At 42.0% G+C, this 24,927-nt stretch overlaps 1 protein-coding gene across 5 annotated transcripts in view; it reads left to right on the forward strand.

Moving 5' to 3' along the window:
- The first annotated feature begins 1,902 nt into the window (after window positions 1–1,902).
- Window positions 1,903–24,927, forward strand: part of LOC133416220 (unconventional myosin-XVIIIa-like) — a 56,672-nt gene continuing 33,647 nt past the window's right edge. For 3 of the 5 annotated variants that reach the window (XM_061702981.1, XM_061702983.1, XM_061702984.1), the window contains exons 1-14: window positions 1,903–1,968; window positions 3,326–4,372; window positions 13,885–13,941; window positions 14,794–14,881; window positions 14,995–15,101; window positions 15,168–15,344; window positions 15,495–15,705; window positions 15,780–15,922; window positions 16,044–16,144; window positions 16,519–16,582; window positions 17,083–17,227; window positions 18,922–19,092; window positions 19,872–19,965; window positions 20,319–20,511. In XM_061702981.1, the coding sequence (XP_061558965.1) occupies window positions 3,428–4,372; window positions 13,885–13,941; window positions 14,794–14,881; window positions 14,995–15,101; window positions 15,168–15,344; window positions 15,495–15,705; window positions 15,780–15,922; window positions 16,044–16,144; window positions 16,519–16,582; window positions 17,083–17,227; window positions 18,922–19,092; window positions 19,872–19,965; window positions 20,319–20,511 (2,496 nt within the window). In that variant the 5' untranslated portion in view covers window positions 1,903–1,968; window positions 3,326–3,427. Of the gene's footprint in view, window positions 1,969–3,325; window positions 4,373–13,884; window positions 13,942–14,793; window positions 14,882–14,994; window positions 15,102–15,167; window positions 15,345–15,494; window positions 15,706–15,779; window positions 15,923–16,043; window positions 16,145–16,518; window positions 16,583–17,082; window positions 17,228–18,900; window positions 19,093–19,871; window positions 19,966–20,318; window positions 20,512–24,927 lie in introns of all 5 variants that reach the window. The other 2 variants (XM_061702982.1, XM_061702980.1) reach the window with 2 other exon arrangements.

Genomic DNA, 24,927 nt, shown 5'->3' on the forward strand with positions numbered 1-24,927 from the left:
GATTCGGCCAGTGACATTTTTTATTGAGTATCCTCCTTGTCGCGTGTGGCTGCTCATAGATGTGTTTTACTAATACGAAGCCGTCAGTAGATTAAAAAAAAAAAAAAAAGGCTGGAAATAGCTTTTCTCTTTTTATGCCAAACATTTTGTACTTTCCTTTCTATCGATTTAATGCATTTCCTTGTTTAAACGAGCACCGGGACTCCCCAGTGGATTACTGCCGTTCATTTTCATTCATAGACGAGGGATGAATGAACAAACTCGGTTGTGCAAGACATACAGTGCACTGCCGCTAATATCAAGTATTCTGCCTATTCCATGCTCACCATTTTCTTGTTGCTTGGCAAGCGTGACATTGCACATGCACGTGTATGCAGATTACACATCGGAATACAATAATCCATGTCTCTGCTATTAAAACGAATGTGAGTAACATATTCCGCACGAGTGTTTATGTTGATGAGTTTTAGACTTAAATCCATTCATTCATTACATGTACACAGTTTATTCACATGGCTTCATATGATAAGATATGTTAAAATATAGGGAAAAGGTAAGTATAGTAAACCAAGAAAACTCTGCTATTGACTAGGTCACTTATTAAATATCCCAAATACAGACAGTGCTCCCAAACCTGAGACACTCAGGCAGAGATTATGTTTGATATTATTGAAATAACACCAAAACACAAATACAGCATCTTATGCAAACGTGAAATTCTACACAAATTCATAATTGCATTTCTGGAGTTCCAAATTAAAATCTAGTAAATACTTCCTCAAGCATTTAAAACCAAATTAAAATTCACCGATGTGTCGTGACGATTTTTCTGAATTTTCAGGAGTGTCTCAGAGTGGATTTTCCGGCCTCGAGTAAATATAAGAAGCAGACGTAGATCCATCCATGCATGAACCGTTTTGCACAATCATTCTAGAATGCAATTAGAATTTCTGGCTCATCATTGTACGTTGAAAGCCTTTATATTCCCCTACGGTGCAAAGAGAGCTTCAGCGAGAGTCATTCATGTGTGCTCAGCATCATCCAGCAACAGGCTGCACATTTATTTATGCAGGTACGCTTTAGTTTTTGTCCTACAGTTACATATATATAAATATATATATATATATATATATTTTCTATTCATCAGAATGAATGTAATACTATTCTTTGAGTGACATCGTGTTTTTACATCCAGTATTGTAATATGTGCAGGATCACAATAGTATGCATTAATCCTTTTTTCTATAGCGCTTGTCCTCATTGGGGTCGCAGGTGAGTTTGAGCTTTCACATCTGATTTTGGGTGAGATTCAGGGTGCGCCCTCGACCATTTACACGCATATTCCTACATATGGACAATTTAGTCTTCAATGCAACTAAGTGCTTTTTTTTTAATGTGGGAGGAAGTTGGGGTACTATATTTAACTTATTTTGAACTCATTTGGGTTCTAGCAAGGAGATAATGATCATAATGAATTAGATCATAATGAATTCAAATGCTTAACTCTATTAAAAGTAGGCGACAGTAATTTGTAGAAAAACAGCTTGCTTGTTTTGAATGTAAATGTGCGCCGATGCTCGAAGTGAACAGTAGGGGTCACTGCTGCCCGATTTACCCTCATGTTATGTTAAGGTACACTCAGAATTTCAAAGTCAAGTTCCTTTCTTCAAATATTCAATAAGTTCATATTCTTAATGAGTATTAAAAAAAAACACTTCACTTCGAAGTGTCTATTATTTTCGTTTTTGTGGATAACCCCCGCGGACATATATGTTTTAGTTTTAAGGATCAATTCTCATTTCAGCCATTCAAAGAACACAATGGGCAGGTATGGCAAGTCATTAAGAAATCCTAACCTGGTGGCGAACATTGAAGGCGTCACGTGTACTGCAGCTCACCTTTGGCAATTTCATGGAAGCAGATGCCGAAAAGTTGCGGGAGCGACCTGCCACCTGCGAACACATTCAGGTAGGATGCTGTTTATTGCTTTGTACTGTAGATCGTTATACTGTACTATATTTGTACAGCCTCCATTGACATCCTTCCCCGAGGCCATCGGGTTTTTAATGAGGCCAAAGCAGCTTAGAATTACATCCAAGCACTGACCGGGCATGTCGTGGCTGCACCACATAGACACACACTTTTGCAAACATGCACTCAATTGGCGAGTACTGGAAACTTTCAAAGCATAAAACGCCCCGATGAAAAGTAGATGCGACTAGATTTGAAGCAAGAAGAAGAAGAAGAAAAAAAATTGTACTCTTAGTTTTTTTGGAATGTGCTGCCTCGCTGACCTAGAAGACTTGACGACGACGTGAATTTGCTTTTGACGCCAAAACAATGACGACAGGGGATGATGCATACGTCTGTCAGGCAAGTATGTCCATTCATGCATGAACTGATTACTTTACTATTCCTAAATGTTGAGTGCTGTGTCACGGTGAAACCGATCTGGTCGTGGGTCGTGTCTGCAGCAGAGGGGGGGGGGACGGGACATCAACACACGCTGTACATTGCATTGAGTGCCTCAGTGCTTTGAAATTCTATGTAGGGCACCTTATGGCAAGGACATTCGGAACACTTGCACAACCGAATGGAATAAAAAAAAAAAAAAAAAAAAGAAGAGCTGTAGCAAATATTCTGCCATTCCAAAGCTCATTAGTTTTGAATGACATTGTTAGTGAAGTATTTATTTAACAATATATCAATTATTGTAGTTTGTTAGTGACAGGCAGAGCACTTAATGCTCTTCCACTAGATGGCAGAAGGTACAATTTACCTGAGTATTCACCTGATGCCATTCATACAACAGTGAATTTGTGAATACATTTGAGAAAAGAACACTATTGTGTCAGTATTTATACTGTTCAATCATTTTTGGTCACATTTTAGTTTGGTGGTGTGCCGTGAACCCGAACCCACATTGCCTGGCGAACGGACCACAACACCATGAGTGACCCCGAGTACGGTTCTAATATTTTGGTGACCTTTCTGTATGTAGCTACTCAAGATTCAAACTACACCCACAATAGTAAACATATTGCCAAAACAGGCTTTTTGCTACAGCTCTTCTTTTGACTGACTTTAGATTTTGTGTGTGTACCTAATCTTGAATCTATGCACATGAACACAGATTCACTAACAGTCAGTGCTCATCTCTATTATTCAGGGCACGATGCATCGGTTGTTTTTCTGAATTTGTTTACTAAAACACAAATGTATTTATGATATTTCCAAATCTCTTTTATTGCATGGTAATATATGATGAACTATAAGCTTAAGTACTTGTATGGTCTCCTCAATGAAAACCTTTTCTCCCTTGCAGCTTTCTTTATATCATATATTCGGCGTTCTCAGGCACGTGATGGAGATCTTCCTTTTCTGATTGTAAATGAGTCCAGTCAAGAGGCTGTAGAAAAGGTCCAACATGTTTCATCTGATTAAGAAAGACAAAGAGAAAGAAAAGGACATTGTCAAGAAGGAGAAGAAAGACAAGAAAGAGCGCATGTCCCCGGCCGAATTGAAGAGTCTGGAAGAAATGAGCATTCGCCGAGGCTTCTTCCACCTCAATCGGGGAAGCTCCAAGAAGGAATCAAGGAGCAAGTTGGAGATCTCTGGTCCTATTCCTATCAAGGTGGCGAGCAACCTGGATGTCAGCCTGACCGACGTAAATGCTGAGCACCTCGACAGCTGGAGCGCCTCGGCGCCGGATGCGGGAAGCGGTGACGATACCAAGGGAATCGACCGGGACCAAATACGAAGCTCTGTAAAAGAGAGAGCGGCTAAGTTTGGAGAACTAGCCAAGTTGAATTCCGGGATAGCCTCGAGGTATCCTTCCCCCGCCCAGAGAAATTACGCATTTGATGCTTCGGGAGTGTCCGTTCAGAAATCAAGGCCGCGGTATTTTCGCCAAGGGAGCAGACCTCAGAACATATTAAGGCTTCACATACCCGAGCTAGTCGAAAAAACCTTCCCAGGTGTCGACTTACAGTTGCCGGCGCTTGTCGCTCCCCCAATACCAGATCCCAGAGAACTGAAGTTAAAGCGACGCAACACAGGCGATTTTGGCTTCTCTTTGAGGAGGACCACCATGCTGGACAGGCAGCCCGATGGAGACGTGTGCCGGAGAGTGGTGCACTTTGCCGAGCCCGGCGCTGCGGCCAAGGACCGCGCCCTGGGCCTGGTGCCGGGAGACAGGCTGGTGGAGATCAACGGCGTCAAGGTTGAGACCAAGAGCAGGGATGAGATCGTGGAGATGATCCGTCAATCTGGGGAGTCTGTGTTGCTAAAGGTGCAGCCCATTTTGGAGCTGAGCGAGCTGAACCGGAGCTGGCTCAGGACCTCACAAGGACCGTACAAGGAAGGCTTCAGTGTAAGTTAGATTCCTTCCTTCCTTCCTTCCTTCCTTCCTTCCTTCCTTTCTTTCTTTCTTTTTCTTTTTTTCAATTTCAGTGCATCTTCTAATGGCCAATTTTTGTGTTACTCACTTTATACTTTGCATCGCAGATCAAATCGTATGTGATTATTGAGTAGATGCAGCAATGTTGTTTAACAGAGAACTGCTCCGATTCTTCCTACCGTTGGTTACTGGAAAGTTCCGTTTGTGTTGGCACTTGTTGCTAGGCAGATTTCACAGGGCTCATTTCATAACAGCCTCACAGCCTAATTAAAAAAAAAAAAGTCATGTTATCGCAATATCTTTTCTTACTATTGTGGTAATGTGACAATTTAACAATTATGCGATAAAGTATTGAAGTCAAGTCCAGTTTATTTGGATTGTCCTTAATCACAAAAGAGTATCAACGGACTGCAGAGGTCCGCAGTTGACAGAGATCGACAACGTCCCCTGATCGAAATGCCCCAATCGGGCAAGGAAAAACTCAAAACACCATTTGGGGAGGAAAGACGAAACCTTGAGAAGGGACCACAGATGGCTTTCGGTATTGCACTCCATCTTTTCTTGTTGTTGCCAATTAGATTGATTTAATTTTTTTCCCCCAAAATGGAGCAAATTCCCAAGTAGCAATTACTGCAACTGATTAATCAATAATGTCTGTCTCTGTCAATTGGTTTCTTTCAGAACAGAATATAAGTGTAACGGCGACGCTTTTGGTTCAAATGTGTTATTCGAGGCTGTTCCTACCTTTTGACTCTGCGTGTTCTTGTTCTCTTCTTCTGCTAATTCTTTATTTTAAGTAAGACTTGGATTGAAGAATTTCGATCTTGGAGAGGAATCGGTTAAGATATGGCTGTGCGTTTTTGTGCTTGTATTCACTGGGGAGCGTGTGTGTTTTAGGAGAATGTGTTCTGGTGTGTGTATGTATGTGTATAAATATAATCCCCCCCCCCCCCACATCCCCCTACACGCTTTGACACCAAACAATGGGACGCTGAAGGAGACAACGGCCCCAAACGCCACTTCAATCCGGGGCCATATGGTCGCCGGTTCGTAGCCTATTCACTTTTTTTTATGTGGATAATCATCTGCAACAAGAACACATAACTCTTTATTTGCCAGTACACCTGAATTGAATATTTTGTATTTATTTATTTTAAAAAAAATTTTTTAACAGTGGCTCACCTTGACATGTTTTTCCAAAAAAAAAAAAAAATTCTACTTTTGTGCCTTGTGACTCTGGACTTTCCCATCAAGTCTTGAAACGGTATCGACATACGATGTTCCGAGCGTGCGGTCAACGAGTTTACACAAGAATATATCACAACGTGGCACATGAAGGCGCGCTCAGTTATCGCCATACTTGTCTTTTTTATGTAAATATTTGTCGATCAATCAAAATTTATTCATAAAGCGCTTTTCATACAAAAAAAAGTCTTCTCGCATTCAGGGCCCGTTTAGATTAGGAACATCATATTTTAAATGTGATTCCTTGACTGATAACAATGCACAGATACATTCAATCAAAACATTCGCTCACGCATTTCCGTGAACGTTTTGGCATGAAGACGCACACAGACCGAAATTGTGAAAATGGTACCATCCAATCACAATCCCAGCTGGGGTTTCTATTCCCATCATTTAAAATGATGTGCATCATTAAGCTCCTCGCACTCGCTCCTCTCGCTGACCTACATTTAACGGATCTTGATGATCATCAGTAGACCAGGTCGTTTAAAGAAACTACAAAAATGTACTCCCGAGGCTGACCTAGAACCAACTGCACTATTTATAGGTGGTTATTGTAAGATCTCCACGTTGGATCTAGAGCAGAAACTGCAGATGCCACATGCTGCATGAATATGGCTCGATCTGTGAGAGGTTACGATATTCTATAATACAATATTTTTCGGGTGCCATTTATCATGAGCTGAATGCGAAGTGGTGGTGGAGCCTATACCAAGTATAGCACATTTTGAGAGTTGTACTTAAGAATGCATGGATATTACTTTTCAAGTGATTTCCTGAGGGTTTAGTATTCTAATTTTGTTGGGGGCATAGAATGACCTTGCGGTGTGACATGAAGTTGCCAGGCAACCAGCAATGACTATAACTGTGGTCTGATTGCAGTAATGTGCAGGGAAATGATTGTGTTGCTGCTATTTATACAACCATTCTGATAGGCATCCAAAGTACCTGCTTTACCTCTGATACTGTCACTTTTGTCTTTGTCTGGTTTCAGTTCCATAATCAACATCCCACCTATGCACAAGTCTATCATTTGTCATGGGGGGGAAAGCACAATATATAAATGTCACACACTGAGGAAGGAACTTGTATTTAAAATAACCGTAGCCTTTAGTTATGGATGGTGGCCCCGCATTTGTTCCCAGCTGAGCAACCCCTGTTTTGTGTCCATTAGGTGGCAGCCATTGTACACGCCACAGCTGACAACAACGACAACACTGCTGTGATATTGTTGTGTTGCTTCCAAAGGATACAGTTAGGTGCTTTGTGAATCATTCCAAAAAAAAAAAAAAAAAAAAAAAAAAAAAAAAAAAAAAGGAACATTTGTATTTTTTTTAAATACACACCCAGTATTCATTTGAACTTGAAGGCACAGTGGAACAGTGTTTATCACAGCCACCTCACAGTATAAACCTATCATGTTTGATTCTGGACTCATGTCTTTTTTTGTTGTAAAATTTTGTTTATTTTTTTAATCGGTATAATCGTCTCCCCAAGATGCCATTTAAACATTTTCAGCTGGACTAGATTATTAGATCGGGCATGGCTTCGAAAGAGGCGGGGCTTTCCAAGGATAAAGATTTTAGTCCATAATCGAGGATTACAAAGTCATTTTTCCATCTTCCACTCTTAACAAGATTTGAATGTGACTATTTTATTTTTTCAGGGCTTGACATGTCATTTGATTTGACCTGATCTATTCATCTTTTGCCAGTTAAGAGCAAGATAGTGTTGTTATTTAGCAAGATATCTTCACATATAACTGGAAACAGAAATTTCATCACCACTTTCCCATTTTTCTCATCTTATTATTTCCCATTTCCCAATAGTGGCACATTATTTTGCATGTTGATCATCAAGATTTTAAATTTGTGTTCCTGTCCATACAAATGTTAAACGCCTTAGTTTTTATCCATTCATTCTTGTCAATTTTCCTTTTAAAATCTGACACTGCAATACAAATGGACAAATAATATCCATTGCGTTTGTGCTGATGATTTTTGAAAATATTGTCATTTCCGACCATTTAATTCATTTTGAATTGGGTCAGAATCAGTTTGTATGCTTTAAAAGTCTTTAATCTTTGCTGTACGCCAAGCATGCGTCAACCAGCAGCTTACGCAGTGTTGTGTCGCAGTATCGGTCTCTGAGGATTACCAGACTGTACGTGGTGGGGACAACTCGGCCATGTGTTGGCAGAGTGCTAATATGTGAACATTGTTGGGCTTACAGCAAAAATATCATCTTTTGGCACATTAAAATGGGAAAACAAATCAATTGGGACTAACACAAAACAAGTACTACACTCCAGAGTCTTGCATTTGTGTAGAATAACTGCAATTCTGTTCCTCCGCCAATATTGCACAGTGAAGATGGTTCCGATTGATCTTTTTATTTTTGAAGCCAATAATTTTGATAGGAAAGGTTATTACATTTGAATGATTAACCACTCGATTGTGGTCATTAGAATCTTGATTGGCCAGATGAAGCTATGCTCTTGTCTGTCCAGTGTAAATGTAAAACTATCGGTCGTGTATTTATTATTATCATGTGTGACATATTTATTTTTGTTTTTTTGTACTTCGTGGCTCCCTCTTGTGGTCACAGCTACAAATGGATGTGACTGATTTTGTTATTGTACAGCATGAGCTAGAGCGCCATTGAAATGAAGCAAACAAACAATTTTGGGTCCAGAAATAGAAGTGGCAAAAATATGCCAAGTGGCAGGTAGAGACGGTTTGAATAACTGGGTGAGGGAGACCCCCTCTTTGGTGGTCTGTCACCAGGGAAAAGGGTGGCAGGAGTGTATTGGTTTGGTGTGGTTACGCCAATTCTATTCATAGCCTTTCTGTGTTTCAGCAGCTGTCCTCTGTCACTGGCCTGCTCCTCACATTACGCCCCGTGCCCCCCCCCCCAGTCTTTAGACTACAGGCCGGTGCCACTTTGACACCGCCCTCCAGAACGCCCGTGCCCCTCACTCTCGAGGAGTTTGTGTGAATGCATTGGAGACTCGGCTCTTACTCTCGCCGGCCCTCGCAAGGATTGGAAGGTTAACCGGGCCTAGAGAGAAGGTAATGGACTTGGGCCTCTGGTGGACTATGTGCGCGCTGGACGGTGTGGTTTGCTGGTGCACGGGCGCATGTGCTCTGCTGGTATCTCAGAATGGCTGAAACTATTTATAGGTGCAGACTGATGTAAGCTGGGTGAAACCTGTAGCTGTGACACTCTTTGTAAAGGCTTTTCAATGAAAAATAAATACATAAATAAATGCCACAAAGTGCATTTTTACATAATAGTCAAGTCAGTTATTTATGAAATATGGTTTGCTCTGGAGGTGTAGTTTTTAAACTCTGGAATTCCCCCTTTTGTAATTAACGGAAGTAATTTCAAGTCTTAAAGTTTTAAGTCCCAGGGATGTTGTTGTTGTTGTTGTTGTTGTTTACCAGTCAGACACCAGTGTTGTGTTTATTATTATTTTTTTTTACATCCAAAGTCATGTTTCATTGGGTGGCGTCAGAGGAAACGGTTTCATTTCCCGTGATGGCATCCAATGAACGGTGACTTTGCATGATTGTCAAGCACTGTATGCGAATCTCGCGCATCAACTGAGGCAAATGCGAATGATTTGCACTCTTATTCGTCGTCGATTTTGATAGATTGTCGCATGTTGCGGCTGTTCGCGATTGCCGCTAGACACTAAGCTATCATCTCATCTCATGTTTTTTTCCCCATCATGTCTTCTGTCCTCAGTGCTGCATGGTCCCACAGCCGTGTTGGTAAACGGGGCGTTGTGCGCAGAATTCCGCTTCATAATCTCCCCGACATCTCCAGTCACCACGGAGCAGCTCATATCCTCCTCGTGTTTTCGTCTTCGTCACCATTGCATACATTTGTTCTTGTTACATGACTTGTGGCCCATCATCATGGCTTACAAATCACGCTTTTCATTTTGGGAACAAAAGGGAAGTCTCGCTCTTCTGTTCTCTTTGTTTGTTTGTGTGCCTTTTCTTTCATTTCTGCATCTTGACTCATTTGTGATAGAGAAATGCTTCGGTGAGAATCTGGTGGTTTGATCTGTTGTGTTGCTTCTTCTTGTGTAGGTTAAAGTTGAGAACAAGCCAGATGTAAGTTTCTTTTCAATACATACTTTCACACATTAACTCTGATACAATATTACATTTTTAATTTTTTGCCCTCATAATGCAGTTCTGGGAAGTTAGCCAGCGTGTTGAATTTGGAATGTAATCATAAATGATAATGATAAGAATTCGGTGTTGGATAACTTGAGTATTGGGTGAGATTCAACATTTTTTGGGGCAACTATAAAGAATAACATTGCAACTTGGTATATTGACTTTAGAACATTTTCTAAAACTCCGGTAGTTACTGAAAAACCTGGTTAAGCAATCACCACTTTACGAACCGACTCAATGATGATGAGCTAATGCCATAAATGTTTGTGTTGCGGCGAAATGCACTTTATTGTCCTCTGAATCATTTCATTAAGTGATGCCCAAAGCCATCACTTTGCCAGGAAAAAAGCAATTACCGGTAACTGAAACTGCTGCATGTAATGGATTTATTGCGTATGCATTTCTTTTAATGAGGCCTTTACAGACACCGTTCTACCAAGCTGTACAGTTCAGTTTGGTTTACCAATGGTCACTTCTGGGGGGGGGGGGGAAAAAAATACAACCAAAAAAATCACATCTGGTGCAGTTTCCCCACCTCTGTTTGCAAACATTGAATACATAATCTTAGCAGTTTTTTTAACGTGGCTGTTTGTAGCTAGAACTTTAGTTTGACGAGCAATGTGACAATTTTCTAAAATAACATGGAATGATTTTCCATAACAAAATAAATTTCCCAAAAAAAATCAATTAATTGCAGAAGTACATGACCTTTTTTTCCTGGCCACAAGGCTCTTCTCACCAGTGATGTTCCATGTGCGCTAGTTAAAAAGTCGAGATTTTAGGGCAAATGACGGCGTTAGAAACCTCACGGTAATTTTGACGCGTCAACGGCTCTGAATTTCATCCCTGTCAGTTGTGTAATTAATCCACATTCTTGCTATTTTGATCTATTTGCATCCAGCCCGATGTAGATGCTAGTCAGCTACAGGCAGTTACTAAACCTGGGCTAGACACAGGAAGTGCATCATCGGCAGACGACACCAATAATAACGCCGCCATGGACGGTCCAGACGCTCCAAGAGAGGGGCAGAAGTCCGCCGGTAGAAAGGTGGTGAAGGTTGTGAGAAAAGTTGTAAGACGTGTTGTTCCCGCAGCGACGCAAGAGCAGAATCGGCTGGCTGTGTCCGAAGCTGCCAAAGCTACCGGCGCACTTCAAACTATAAAGTCTTCAGGGGAGGACAAGGATGACATCTCCATGGGCCTGACCAGCCTCATGGGCAGAGGAAGAACCAAGGAACACCGGCCTCGCACCCGCAAAGAAGATGTGAACAAGGAGCTCAAGCAGGAGGAAGATAAGGTAGAAGGAAAGGAGGAGAATGTAGAGATAATTGAGGATTCCACATCCACTGCTGCACCCGAGAGTGCACCCCCAAATACTGTAGCACCAAATTCAAACCCCCTCACACCACCCGCTGGCTTTATACCGTCGCCCAAACCCGACCCTTTGACCCCACCTGCTGGCTTCATCCCCGCCCCGAAGCGGAATCTCTCGACTCCTCCGCTTGGTTTCATACCCGCCAGAAAATCCAGTCCAGTCCCACTAAAACACAATCTTCTGGCAAGACCCGCATGTTTCATCCCCGCCCCAAAGACAGATCCTCTGGCCCCTCCTGCAGGGTTCATCCCCAAACCTCGCCCAATAGCAGCAAAGAAACCCGAGGTACAGAGTGACGGAACTGCACGTTTGCCGCTTAACCCCTGAGTGGAGCATGCTGGGTGATAATAACAGAGATAATAGACCTCATAATATTTACCTGCGAAGGACAAGTTAAAGAGACCTGATAATGGATCTTGTGTGAGTCATCTCAAAGTTCATGGCTACATTTCCTTTTAAACAGATACATTGTAGCTGACAAACCCCCCCCCCCCCCCGAAGAAAACAAACAAACAAAACATTTATATAATGAAGGCTTCTTGAATGAATGTTCACTGAGTGCACAAAGCTTTTTAAGATCAGTCCAGACCTCATCAGTGGGTATAATGGTGTTCTCGTTGCCCACTCCAGTCAGTAAGTGTAAGTTAATTAGGCACTGAGCTGTGACTCATTAGTGTCACTCTTTGCGAGTTTGCATTACATATTAAGACTTTTGCATCTAACACGCATGTTTTGGGAATGTGGGAGCACACTGAGAACACCCTCGTAAGCACGAGGTGAACATGTAAGCGCCACACAGAAAAGGTCCGAGCTGAGAACGTCCAACGTCGAACCTTTGACGGTTTGCCGCACGGCCGTGATGTCAAATGACTTTCTTTAACACGTCATTGTCCACCCATGAGTCCATTACGCCTGTCTGTGTGCATGTTGTTTTGAACTGTCACGTAAAGGAGAACCCTTGTCCAACTGTGGCCCCCAACGGCAAACCGTCCCACGTCGCGTCCCTCCAGGCTCGTTCTTCCTCAAGCGAACAGGTGTGTTTGTGTGCATGTGTGTGTTTATCTTTCCATTTTCTGCATTTCTGCAAGCACATTTAATTGGATGCATTTCCAACGCATGGAATTGCTGGCCCCGCGCCTGCAGGTCCCAGAGATCTTTCCCACTGAGGAAGATTACATGCGTGTGAAAAGGATCTTCACCATCACGAGCAATGATGTAAGGTCTCGCGTCCTCCCGTTGTTTGCTATGCGCCTGCCACGCTTTCCCAAGTCTTGCAGTCTGCCGCAGTAGTCTGAGGAATACGATGCATTTCCTCAAATGTGCTCACCGGGTTGTCCCAAAATCCGCCACCGACGGGGATGTTTTTAAACTATCTGACAATATGAAATTGGAGACAACAGCATTTCACTGGTTGTGGTTCATTACTTATGAAAGGGAGTTTAAGGACATTCAGATTGAAGAGAAAAAGTCAAATTAGGATTACGTGACAAAAAAAACAATAAAACAATAAAAAATAAAGGGTTTTAAAAGTATTACAGGTAAATGTTTTGACCTTTTTAAAGCATGGAAATGACGGCAACATATGGAATTATCTGCGCAGCTTGTCCGTCCTTGCTTATGGAGCTTTTTGGACTTTTTTGGAGAGCTTGAGCAGGCAAACTGATGCTCAAATGTCCATAATGCTTGATTGTACATACTTAACATTTCCTTGCAAATTTCAAACAAGAGAACATGTTACAGCTTGATGTGTTTACGTTGCTGAGGAAGGAATTGAACTGATACAGTCAAGCATTTCTTGTCTCCCTCTGATTGCTTCCGTTTTATTGCTTTGTTAGAGTTGAAAAGGAGCAGAGGTGATAAACTTTGCTCACTGGTGTTATGTGTGACGATGACATCGTCTGGTTATTTCTGCTCTCTGCTTCTCTGTGGGTCATTGGATGTCGACATCCTGCCGTCCTCTTTGACGCTCGGCATGGCTAGCCCGCGAGAGGCCGCAAATCCTCTCAGGTAAAAACACGTGCGACTGCAAGCGCTCTGCTCTCTCGCAACTCTCTTCCAGAGATCAAAGCTTTTGGTCTTTTGTTTTTATACACTTATTTGTCCGCACATGCCTGCTGTCTTTGTCCCAACATGATTGTCTTTGAATGATGCTGGGGGCCTGAAATTTCCTCCCAAAAAGATGCTTTATTTTGTGAAAAGACACATGACCAGTGGTGATTATCAATATTTTGTGCGTTTCAACTCTGCTGTTCAATATTACTCTCCCCTCTTACTTACCGATGCTGTGATTTACTGTTTGCATCGGAGTGAATAACATGTACATCTTTAAAGGCTTCTTGTGTTTTTAAAAATCGATACGGATTAGATAAGCGGTGGGCAAAGCTTTTTAAAGTGAGCCAAGATCGTCACCGTTTCAGTATTCCTCCTTTTCGGAGACATTTTTGTTTGATGTCTGTGTGCAACTAATCATATTAACCGGGAGAGATCTACATGTTAATTCCTCTCATCACATATGACTGATAAATGAATGCTTTTGCAGTGTTTCTACATTATTCTTTTCTCTTTTTTTTTTTAAATTATTATTATTATTTTTTTTACACTGCGTGGTTGGTTGTATTCAGAAAAGGCCGTTTCTGACTTGATGGTTGTCTTCTGCTCTTCCTCTTGTGCAGCCCAAGCTCTCTGAGGACGCAGTGGCCATTCTTCAAGCATCTCACTTGGCAGCAAAGGTTGGACCCTTGTGTTTTATTTATTTATTTAATTAAACGGTAGTTCGGCACGGTGGCCGACTAGTTAGAGCGTCAGCCTCGCAGTTCTGAGGACCCGGGTTCAATCCCCGGCCCCGCCTGTGTGGAGTTTGCATGTTCTCCCCGTGCCTGCGTGGGTTTTCTCCGGGCACTCCGGTTTCCTCCCACATCCCAAAAACATGCATTAATTGGAGACTCTAAATTGCCCGTAGGCATGACTGTAAGTGCGAATGGTTGTTTGTTTCTATGTGCCCTGCGATTGGCTGGCAACCAGCTCAGGGTGTACCCCGCCTCCTGCCCGATGACAGCCGGGATAGGCTCCAGCACGCCCGCGACCCTAGTGAGGAGAAGCGGCTCAGAAAATGGATGGATGGATGGATGGATAAACGGAAGTTAATAATTATCACCTGTAGAAGAATCATACATCTTATGAAGTGAATGTCTTCTGTACCCGCTTCCTGTGTAGGCTGAAAACACATTTTCTTTTCTATGCATTTGCGGTTCCTTTGATGGAAGACACTTTTTGAATCTGAGACATGTTTTAATGATTATGTCGCACGGACTCTCAAATGAGTTCAGAGCTGTTTGCTGAGGAAAGTGCTCTGAAAAAAGGTTCTTTCAAATAAGGGTTCATGTGTAATGGACAAAAGACAAGATGAAAAAAAACAAAAAACAACAACAACGCATACTAGGCGGCTGCTCTGCTTCAGTGCATTTGAACATTTCCAACAAGGATCCTTTGCAATTCAATTATTTGTCACACAGTGCATTCCATACGTCTTCACGGTTCGTATGAAGTTCTCGTCAAAGCTGATTTGCCACCTTTTTAAACAGGCAAAGAATGAAGAGAACATTGCATCCGAGAGAGCTTGGTACCACACTGAAAAAGTGTGGCTTGTCCACAAGGATGGATTTTCTTTGGGTGAGTAAACTCTGTAACAGATTCTCCTTTCGTTGCAATGTTTCTTATAGTTGATTTCATGGTAAAGGATGCACACCGTTTTCATAACAAGATGAATTAATGTGCTCATGCAGCAACGCTCCTGAAGACAGAAGCAGGCAGTCTGCCCGAGGGGAAGGTGAAAATACGCCTGGACAGTGACGGATCTTTATTAGATGTCGATGAAGATGACGTGGAGAAGGTAACAAATCATCCAATCAGCTCTGCGACCACGCCGGGTGAAACTTGCTCTGACTTTGAATGTCAGGCGAACCCGCCGGTGTTTGAGCGAGTGGAGGACCTGGCCTCTCTTCAGTACTTGAACGAGTCCAGCGTGATGCACTCCCTGCGGCAGCGATACGGCGGCAACCTGGTGCACACGCACGCTGGGCCCAACATGCTGGTCATTAACCCCATCAGTGCTCCTTCCATGTACTCGGAGAAGGTGAGCTGCAGCTCGCGTCCACGGGACCAGATTGTTCTGTATTAGGAGTTCCGAAAGTTAGCGCCAATAATAAATCCACAGTACAGACCGAAAAGCTTGCCAAATAAAGCCAGTCTCGACCTCTACATCCATGTGTCTGTCTTCTTACAGGTGATGCAAATGTTTAAAGGCTGCAGAAGGGAGGACACCGCCCCCCACATTTATAGCATGGCTCAGTCTGCCTATAGGAAGCTCTTGACCACTCGCCAGGATCAGTCCGTCGTCTTACTGGGCAAGAGCGGCAGTGGCAAGACTACAAACTGTCAACACATCATTCAGTACCTGGTCACCGTTGCTGGCAGCACAACCAAAACCTTCTGCAGTAGGTTGGAAATGATCCAGGCTATAAATGAAGTATGTCACAATGTTATTTACAATCCTCTGATTTGGCTGCAGTGGAGAAGTGGCAGGCGGTGTACACCGTTTTGGAGGCATTTGGGAATGCGTCCAGCTGCATGAACGGCAATGCCAGCCGGTTCTCCCATATTGTTTCTTTGGATTTTGACCACTCAGGCCTGGTGACCTCAGCTTCTATCCAGGTATTCCTTTGATTTATGTATTTATTTAGTGTCAGTGTGATTTTTTTATTATTTTATTTTTTAAAATTTTTATCCCCCCCCCCCCCCCCTCCTGTGTCTTATTTGGGCTGTGGCCTTACAGACAATGCTCCTGGAGAAGATCAGGGTGACAAGAAGACCAGAGGGCGAATCCACTTTTCACGTGTTTTACTACCTAATGGCCACCGTCGACAGCTCTCTCAGGTATGGATCGCGACTCACTGGCCAATTAAACACGCAGTGCACCGTCGTCTCCCATAGCGCCAGACTATGTCTTATCAATCATGTTGATATACACTCACCGGACACGACATAAGGTACACCTGCCCAATCTAATGAGTTCAGTCAGTTCAAAAGCTATATGCTTTTAGAAAGCTTTTGACACACTGCCATTTCTAATATATCTTTGACCTTCTTAAGCAACATAAACATGGTGATTTTTGCAAATGCAGTGTTTTAAATACAGCTCTTTTATTAGATCTCAATAGATCGTGCTGTTGTACCTAATTCTGCGGCCGGTGAGTGTATTGCATTGGTTTGAGAAAAATTGTATTGTATTTTTTTTTTTCCCCATTAAGAACTGAGCTGCACCTCAACCACTTTGCTGAAAACAATGCTTTTGGGATTACGCCTCAGACAAAGGTAGATTACTTCCTGGAGAAAATGTTTATTTATTTATTTATTTTTCTGAAATAGAATCCTATTTTATATGAAGCAGATATCTTGAACTTTTATTTGTCTATTTTACTGACTATGATCCCTGAATCGAAAATTCAATTTACCCTCTCCCTTGCTCAGGGGAACCTCAACAATAGTCAAGAAGCAGACTAGCATCTCTCCAACATTTATTTCACTCACAATTACTTCCAGATGAGCTACTGCTGCCCTTTTGAAACATTTTGACATATTTGATTCGCATTCCAAACCAAACTGCTGCAACTGTTGACATGCATGTTGCAAATACCTTCGTTCTTCCTCTTATCGAGTTATGTATCTTGCAAATTCATAAGCTCCCAAATATAGAGGCTCACAACATGTGACAACAACTAAGCGGCCCTTCGACCAAGCCATTATACTTGTTATCTCTTAACTAAACCTACACGAAGATTCCTTTCAGTAAATTGTGATGTGATGTCCACCAGGTGGAGGACAAGCAGCGGGCATCCCAACAGTTTTCCAAGCTGCAAGCAGCCATGAAGGTTCTGGGGGTCAGTATTGATGAACAAAGAGCTTTTTGGCTAGTCCTGGGGGCCATCTACCACCTGGGAGCTGCAGGGGCTACTAAAGGTACGTTTTCTGGAACAGAACGTGATTGCATAGCTGTGCGTTCGAGGAAACAAGGCACTTTTAATAAGCCCCAGATAAGAGGAAAAAAATAAAAGGCCTTTCTTGCACACACATATTGAGCGTGACATCCACTACAAATGCTAAGCTCAAAACCCTTCTTTTATGAACATAATCACTACTTCTGTGCTATGTATCATACTAAAATGTATTTGTAATATCTGAACTCGCTAGTGCTCTGGATTCCATAGTTCAGGCTAGAAATTGTTTTTCCCCGACCCGAACATGTATTCCGCTGAATCTTAATGATTGGCAATAATAACCAGTACATGCTAATATCATGAAAATGCTAAAAACAATGTAAGTTTTGACTTGGGTCTCGTCTGGTGATACAAATGGAGCTTGGGAGACTCAGTCTATTTCAGCCTGAGGTCTGGTTTCTACTTTTGAAGCTACATCTTATGATGAAACTCAGGGCAAGGCAGTTGTTTTTCTTGCTGTAGTAGAATAAAAGACAATCCCATTGGAAACCAGTTTTCAAACAATTGGAATGTTGTTGTTATTGTTGTAGAGTTTAGTCAAAGTTTGAAAGAGAATATGTCGTTTTTGTTCAGCTTTGTTTTTCTTACAAAAACAAAACCCAACCCACCCCTTGTAATATGTTTTTAAGCAATTCATGGGTGATTTAATCTTGGTCCAGATAGTGCCGCTGTCTCCTTTTTTTTTTTCTTATAGATGGGAACAAATTTGTAATTTGAGTTTTTTGTTCCGTTGTAAGAGAGGACTTTATTCACATGGACTTTATTCCTCAAGGAAATGTCTTTTTTTGTTTTTGTTTTAGATAAACATGAATAATGAGCCTTTGTATTTTGTGTAGATTTGCAGTTCCAAATTGTAGCACAAGGGGGCAGCAATGATCTCTAATCTGCAAACTAATTCCAAGGAACTCTACATGAATAAAAGGCACTACAATTTGTAATCATGACTGCTTTGCTTCATTTTTTATTTTTCAGAAATACTTAGCCAATCTGCCAAATAAAATGTCCACACCTTGTTATTTTAGCAGAATCAAAATAATTGTGGTAGAAAGAGTTTACTAAAGCAAATATGGCATATTTCAGATCTACAGATATGTGACGTCTGTGCAACCCTCCTGCTTATTATCAACCCTGCAGGGGATCTGTCAGATGGATAAAATCTGCTAGCAGCACAACTACTGCTCTCTCTCTGTGTGAATTCTCCCAGTGCCTCTCTTAAGTCTTACAAGATAAATTCACGGCACATTAAAACTGATGATTGCACAAATATCAGCAACACTTGTCTGGTCTTGTAGTTAAAGTAAAACTTGTTATTGTTGTTATATTTTCTGAAGTCTTTTTTTTTTTTTTTTTTTTGTAAGTACCTATGTAAATGTGTGGTGCCACCCTTAGTCAAGGGCAATAATCATGTAATGCTTTAAGTAAAAAACAGTTGGTTGAAGATGATAACTGACATGTTTACATTTCAAATGTAGTTACTGTGTTTCGTATAAGACATGCTTTCAGTGCAGTTTATTGCATGCTCCCCACAGCTGTCTCCTTCTGACCACAGACATTATCCAGAGTGTCAGAGAGAGAATTATCACAAAAAAAGGCCAGCCATGTGCAAACGTGCGGTTGGCAGAATGGCTAATGAAGGTCTTCATGCATGCTTCTCAGCTGGCAGGAAACAATTTGCACGTCACGAGTGGGCCCAGAAGGCGGCCTACCTGCTGGGCTGTACCCTGGAGGAGCTCTCCTCCTCCATCTTCAAGCACCAGGCCACGGGCACCCTGCCCAGAGCCGGCAGCATCCGCCAAACTTCGGACGAAAATGGCACAGCGGACGCAGGTACCCCCCGCCGTGCATCCTCTTTGTGGCTGACATTCTTTCCCCCCGCCCCAACACAAGCACGCGCATCTTCCCCTCACCTGGGGGAAATTGCACGCTCCGGAGCAAGGAAATCTTATCTTAGTAATGAATACCGCAGCTTAACAATGGCTATTGACGGATAAGTAGGCACTCTTACGTGAGGACAAGCAATTTTGGATCCTCTCTTCATTCGTTGTCCTTGAAATCATAATTGTCACACATTGATTCCCCCCCTCCCCCAAAATACTCTGACCACCATGGCAGTTGGAACACTTTGAAGGACGCTTGAATACAGCGCAGCTTCAGAACAGACCTCAGGTTCCCCTTTCTGTTTCAGCATAACCTCCCAGTCTTGGATGCATTAGCGCACTTGAAAATATCCCCCGGGTACAATAAAACTCACCATTTCATGAGATAGTGGAGTCAATTAGAAGAACGTATCAGTTGGCAATTGTTTTTTATTTTTTTTTTTTTTTGCACGAACATGAACGCACAACTCTTTGATTCGCTCAATTCAGGAACACCGAGTCCTAAACGACACCGCTTCACTGAGATAATTTCAGAAACAATTTGAATACTTCACGGCGTTGGATGTAATTTACTCAAAAATGATGCTGTTATTCACGCAAATATCCCACGTCTACTATGGAAAAGGTTTGACTTCTCATAACTGAACTCATTGAATTATGTTGATTGATTGTTTTTTTTTCTTCTTTTTCTTCTGTTTAATTGTATTAATTTAATACTGTTTTTCCCAGCAGGTTCCAAGGCTTCGGCCATGGAATGTTTAGAGGCCATGGCCACTGGGCTGTACTCTGAACTCTTCACAATCCTCATTTATTTAATAAACCGGTTAGTATTCCTTCTCTAGTCTTGAAGCAGTATTGTACTTTTAATAAAGATGATTCCTTTGACTGTGCTATAATGCAATCCAAATGGCTGGCATATAATTTATTCTTATTCAATTAATTCAGCAGCTTTTTGAAGGGACGGTGGAACCAGGGTTTGGGATTTTACTCATGACTGAATTGAAATCACATAAGACTTCAGCTAAGCCTTGATTTTAGCTTTAAAAATGGAAATCAGGATAAAGTTTAGGAAGTGCTGGGATGGAGTGGAGAGAGCGAGGGTTAAAACTCGGGATGATTTGGAGAATGTTATCAATAAAACATAGTCGAAAGTATCGTTTTCTCTCCTTGCTTCAGGGCCTTGAAATCCAGCCAGCTTCCCTTGTGCTCTTTGCTCGTTGTGGACACACCGGGTTTTCAAAACCCCAGGCTGGTAACGCACGATCGCGGCGCCACATTCGACGACCTATGCCACAACTACACCCAAGAACGTCTGCAGACGCTCTTCTACCAGCGCACCTTCGTTCAGGAGCTGGAGAGATACAAAGAGGTGGGAGCATGTGAACGCTATTCACTCACCTTAATCTTCTCCATTTTCCCTCTCTCCGCTATGTCTGCTCGTTCGCTCGCATTATGCGTCAACCCCAGTGTGGCACGCTTTCGCGCTTCCCATTCTCCGTCTGTCCCACCTGTCACGAGATGAGACGAGCCAAAGTGGTTCGTGTGTTAGACCTCCTCATTAGTGATGCCAGGCTTCACCTCTTCTGCAGAGATCAAAGTACAGCCACTCGCGGCACAAGCCTTGGGGAGACACGCCCACTGGCAGCACTTCACAGTATTGTCACTCTATTGCGAGGAGCCTGCTGTTCTTGTCGGCCATCTTTGTATATTTAAACGGACTTTGCCATGTTCACAATCGTCTCGGGTTGACGAGTTCTTGAAAAGTTGAACACACTCATTGCCCGCAACGTTCGGTACACGTGGGCATCTTATGACAATTCTGCATTTCCAAAAATAACTCCCAATAGTCATAAACATGTCTCAATTGGAAAAAAGCACAGTAAGCTTTTGTCACCACAGCGCCATCTGGTGGATTTGGCAACTGACCATCAAATCACATGATCAGTTCAGTCCACTCGAAATTAGCACGTTAGCTAGCTTAGCTTTTTTTTTTTTCTTTTTTTGCCATTTCTTTGATTAGTTTTTGTGATTTTCAACAGTAGCATTTGCACCAGGACAGCAAGATAGTTGCACCAGAGCACAATACCGAAAGAACACACCACTGAGGAGGGGAGGGGGATATCGACCAAAAAGAAGCTCAAGAGAATGAGAAGCAGTACAAAAAGAAAGAATCAATCAAATTTCAGCTGTCTGAACTGAAAGAAGGCAAGGGTCATTTCTGTTGCAAGATATCTTTGTCAAGCGTGAATGTCGTGACATCACTCGGCAACAACAACGAACATTCGGGGCACATTCTTTGAAAAGGGAAAACTGATGATGCCGCGTGTGTAGAGACAACGATTGCAATTGCAGTTGCCGAAGAAAATCGCCACATTCTGCTGAAGGAATTAGAAAAAATAGTCTCAGAAATTGCCAAGCAATGTCTCACCTGCCAAGTAAAGGAAAGCCTTAATCTTTCATTTTTTTCCCCTCATAAGCAGTGACTTGAATTTTTGTTTCCATTTTTGAGGGTCATCGTCGTGACGTAAAGGTTTTGTTGTACACTATGAAATAATAATAATAATAATAATATTGATATATGCAGTCAGCCTATTGGCCGGTTCATTGAAAACATCTGTCATGGCCTGACCTTTGATGTTGATGGGAATTTAGCTTCGACCTTTGACTTTGAGCTCCCCTGTTCCAACGCTGTGACATATTTGCTATAGTGTGAAAATCCTGCATGGATTTATCCTCTCTCTCAGCATTCAAATCCTAATGTTTAGCTTCAAAATAGCGTCGACGATAGCAAGAGATGTTTCTCATATTTCCCCCCCCCCCCCCCCCCTCTGATGTAGCTAAATGCAACAATCATAACACAATAATAATAACATATTGCAAAATAAATACCTCTCTGTCAGAAAACATTATTGTTGTTATGAAGGCAAAATTGATGTACAGCTTTGTATTCATTAAATAAAGCAGATGTACTGACTGGAATGTTGTCACCGTGAAGTGTTAATGGTATTGTTTTTGTTTAAACTCTCATCTTGCAAATGGCCCTTTTCAAAACACAGCACACTTAACCACAAATCACTGACAGTAATGCGAACATGGAAGCTGGGATTTTTCCATCCAGTTTACCATCCTCATCTCCTGCCTGGGTGACAAAATAAGTGGAGCAAAATGAAATACCGCATATGTCTGCGTGTAGCATAATTCTCCTTTTTCAGTGCATTTCAGACTATGAGGAGCCGTGAAAGTGTCGCAGAGAACTGGGTCAAACTCCTCTCAGTATCAGTAATTGCAGTGACGGGCAGGTTTAAAAGTGACGCACACAATGGACTTTGTACTTAAAGAATTCAAAGCTGTCGCATACCGCAGCTGGCTGAATTGTCTTTTGTATTCTTCCTGCATATTGCAGCTACACGGTAGAGAAGAAAATCATTTAAGCTACATCACGCACACAGTCAACTTGAACACTGGCATCTGTCATGCGCGCACTATTAGCCCTGCAAACATTTTCCCCACATTGCCAGTACAGCCTGTGAGCTGCTTGTGTGTGTGTGTGTGTGTGTGTGTGTGTGTGTGTCAGCGTTTTGCTTTTAGACGAGACAAGGTAATTTATCATTACTTGACTCCACATGATCCTTGAAATGTTAGCATCTGCTGCAGAAATTACATCCTTCAACATTTTAGCCTTTTCTTTTTCCAGAAGACATTTCAGAAAATGCAAAACCTGCTCGATGTTATATTAACTGTACTCTCACTGGCGATAACATTAGGGATAGAATGAGACCACAATGATGATTTTGCTCAGATTGTATACTACAACTAGCACTACTACTCATCGTAATAGAAATAAAAACTATTTCAACGGACTAGATAATAAAATATATGCGACAAGGGATTTTTAAGTCATTTGATTACTGGTACCAATAGTACTTGCAAAGTATAGCTGGACCAGACCTCTTTTGTTTTGAAATTCCCATGTTTGACATTCCTTCAGAAAGTGACACTCAACATTCATTTCGGGATCTGGGGTCACATGGAGGCCATGTCTCCAAGCACTCCTGCAGAATTGGATGAGTTTTTTTTTATTTTATTTTTTTTCTCCTTCATTGCTCGAGTGTGTTCTGTTCATTGCTCGCGAATGTGGGCAATTTATCATGGATTTTCTGGGGAACTGAGGCTATAACAATAATGCTAACAATCTTCATCCATTCAAACTGCGGCACTAGAGAATGCAATTAAAGTAAGTATAATTGAGACCAGAGAGAGTGTTACATTCTGTATAAGTTTACCACCTTATATCTTAATTACATTTTGATCATCATCAGACTTCTCTAAAATTTCAATGAAAGTCCCAGACAATTTCGTTTTAATAGATTTAACAACCATAAGTCCTTATAATTACAATTCCTACTAACAGTACGTATGTGCTGTTAAGCTTTTGTCCAGTGAGAAAATGTGACACTCGAGTGACCTGTAATCACGTATCTGGCTTGCAAACGTGATCACCCAGCCGATACTGTTGCTGATGTAACATTTGACAATGTACAATATCTGCCTGCCTGCCGCCAAACATTCGTCGAGTGTAAAGGTCACTGCAAAGTCACGCCAGTCCTCTTCGCGTGTGCGTCAACATGAATGCGACTTCCGAATTCCTGCTCGTCTCACGCTGGCGTTCAATAACTTGTAGTTAATGGGTTTTCTTTCCTTTATTGGCACTCATTCACAATATCCTATGTAGTGGAATGGGCGAGTGGGCAGGCGGTTCATATTTCAGACTTTGTGTGTCCTCCATATATTGTCACTCCAACACCTTGCTGTGTGAGATGCGCCGAAAATAAATTGGTTCTGCTGTGTGGATGGTCATGATTTTCATTTATTATTTAAAAAAAAAAAAAAAAAACAACAACAACCTGTGTTTGACTGTTTTTTGAGCCAAAAGTTCAAAAATATGCAGGCAAGCAGGTGTTATGCAGGCCAAAAAGGGAAGTAGATGAATGGCAAAATTCATTTTTTTGCAATATTACACTTAAATTGTCATGGTATTGAATGGTAAGATGCTGCGCTTCAAATAAATGACGCAAATACTAAACACGATGCCAGAGAAAGCTCCAAGGTGAGCTGGCTGACATTCCACTTTTACGTAATGAACGTTATTGTCATTGCTGCGGCTTGTTTCACTTTAGGTTGTGAAGATAACTGGGGAGCAATTTGAAAAGCAGGAGGACTTTCTTGATTCTGACACTGTGTGTTGGAAAAATCTGTGAAATCCTGCTTCGCTGGCGCGATACTGTAAGCTTCTTCTATGCACTTGGCAGCAAGAATCTGGACTAGTCACAAACGGTGCAATGAGCTGTTATATACTCCTCAAAGAACATACATTATAATGCCCGTGAAAGAAGAAAAAGACTTGAGGGTGGCTTTATTTTTAATGATACAGTATGTGCCGCAGATTGCCATTCCAAATTACAGTTCGGGCCAGCTGCAATGTGACGCCATTCAATCAGTTTTGGAGCATTTGGCCGAACACGAGCAGAGAATACACGCCTCGTGTTGCCGCTTCTGCCACCGATCACATCAGTAATCACCAGAAAGCAAATGCTACTGGGAGCCATATAGAGTATGCCCATGCCGTAACTCGGCCTCCAGCAGTTTTGAAACATAAAGTGGGGATGCTTGCGTATGTCCCATTCGGCCAGATACATTTCAGAAGCAGACAATTGTTCAATATGGTCCTGTTGTATTTACTGGAAAGAATGTAAATTAGCATTTGCATTTTGCACGCGTCTCTTCC

This window comes from Phycodurus eques, chromosome 17 (assembly GCF_024500275.1).
Source record: "Phycodurus eques isolate BA_2022a chromosome 17, UOR_Pequ_1.1, whole genome shotgun sequence".
Taxonomy (NCBI): Eukaryota; Metazoa; Chordata; class Actinopteri; order Syngnathiformes; family Syngnathidae; genus Phycodurus; species Phycodurus eques.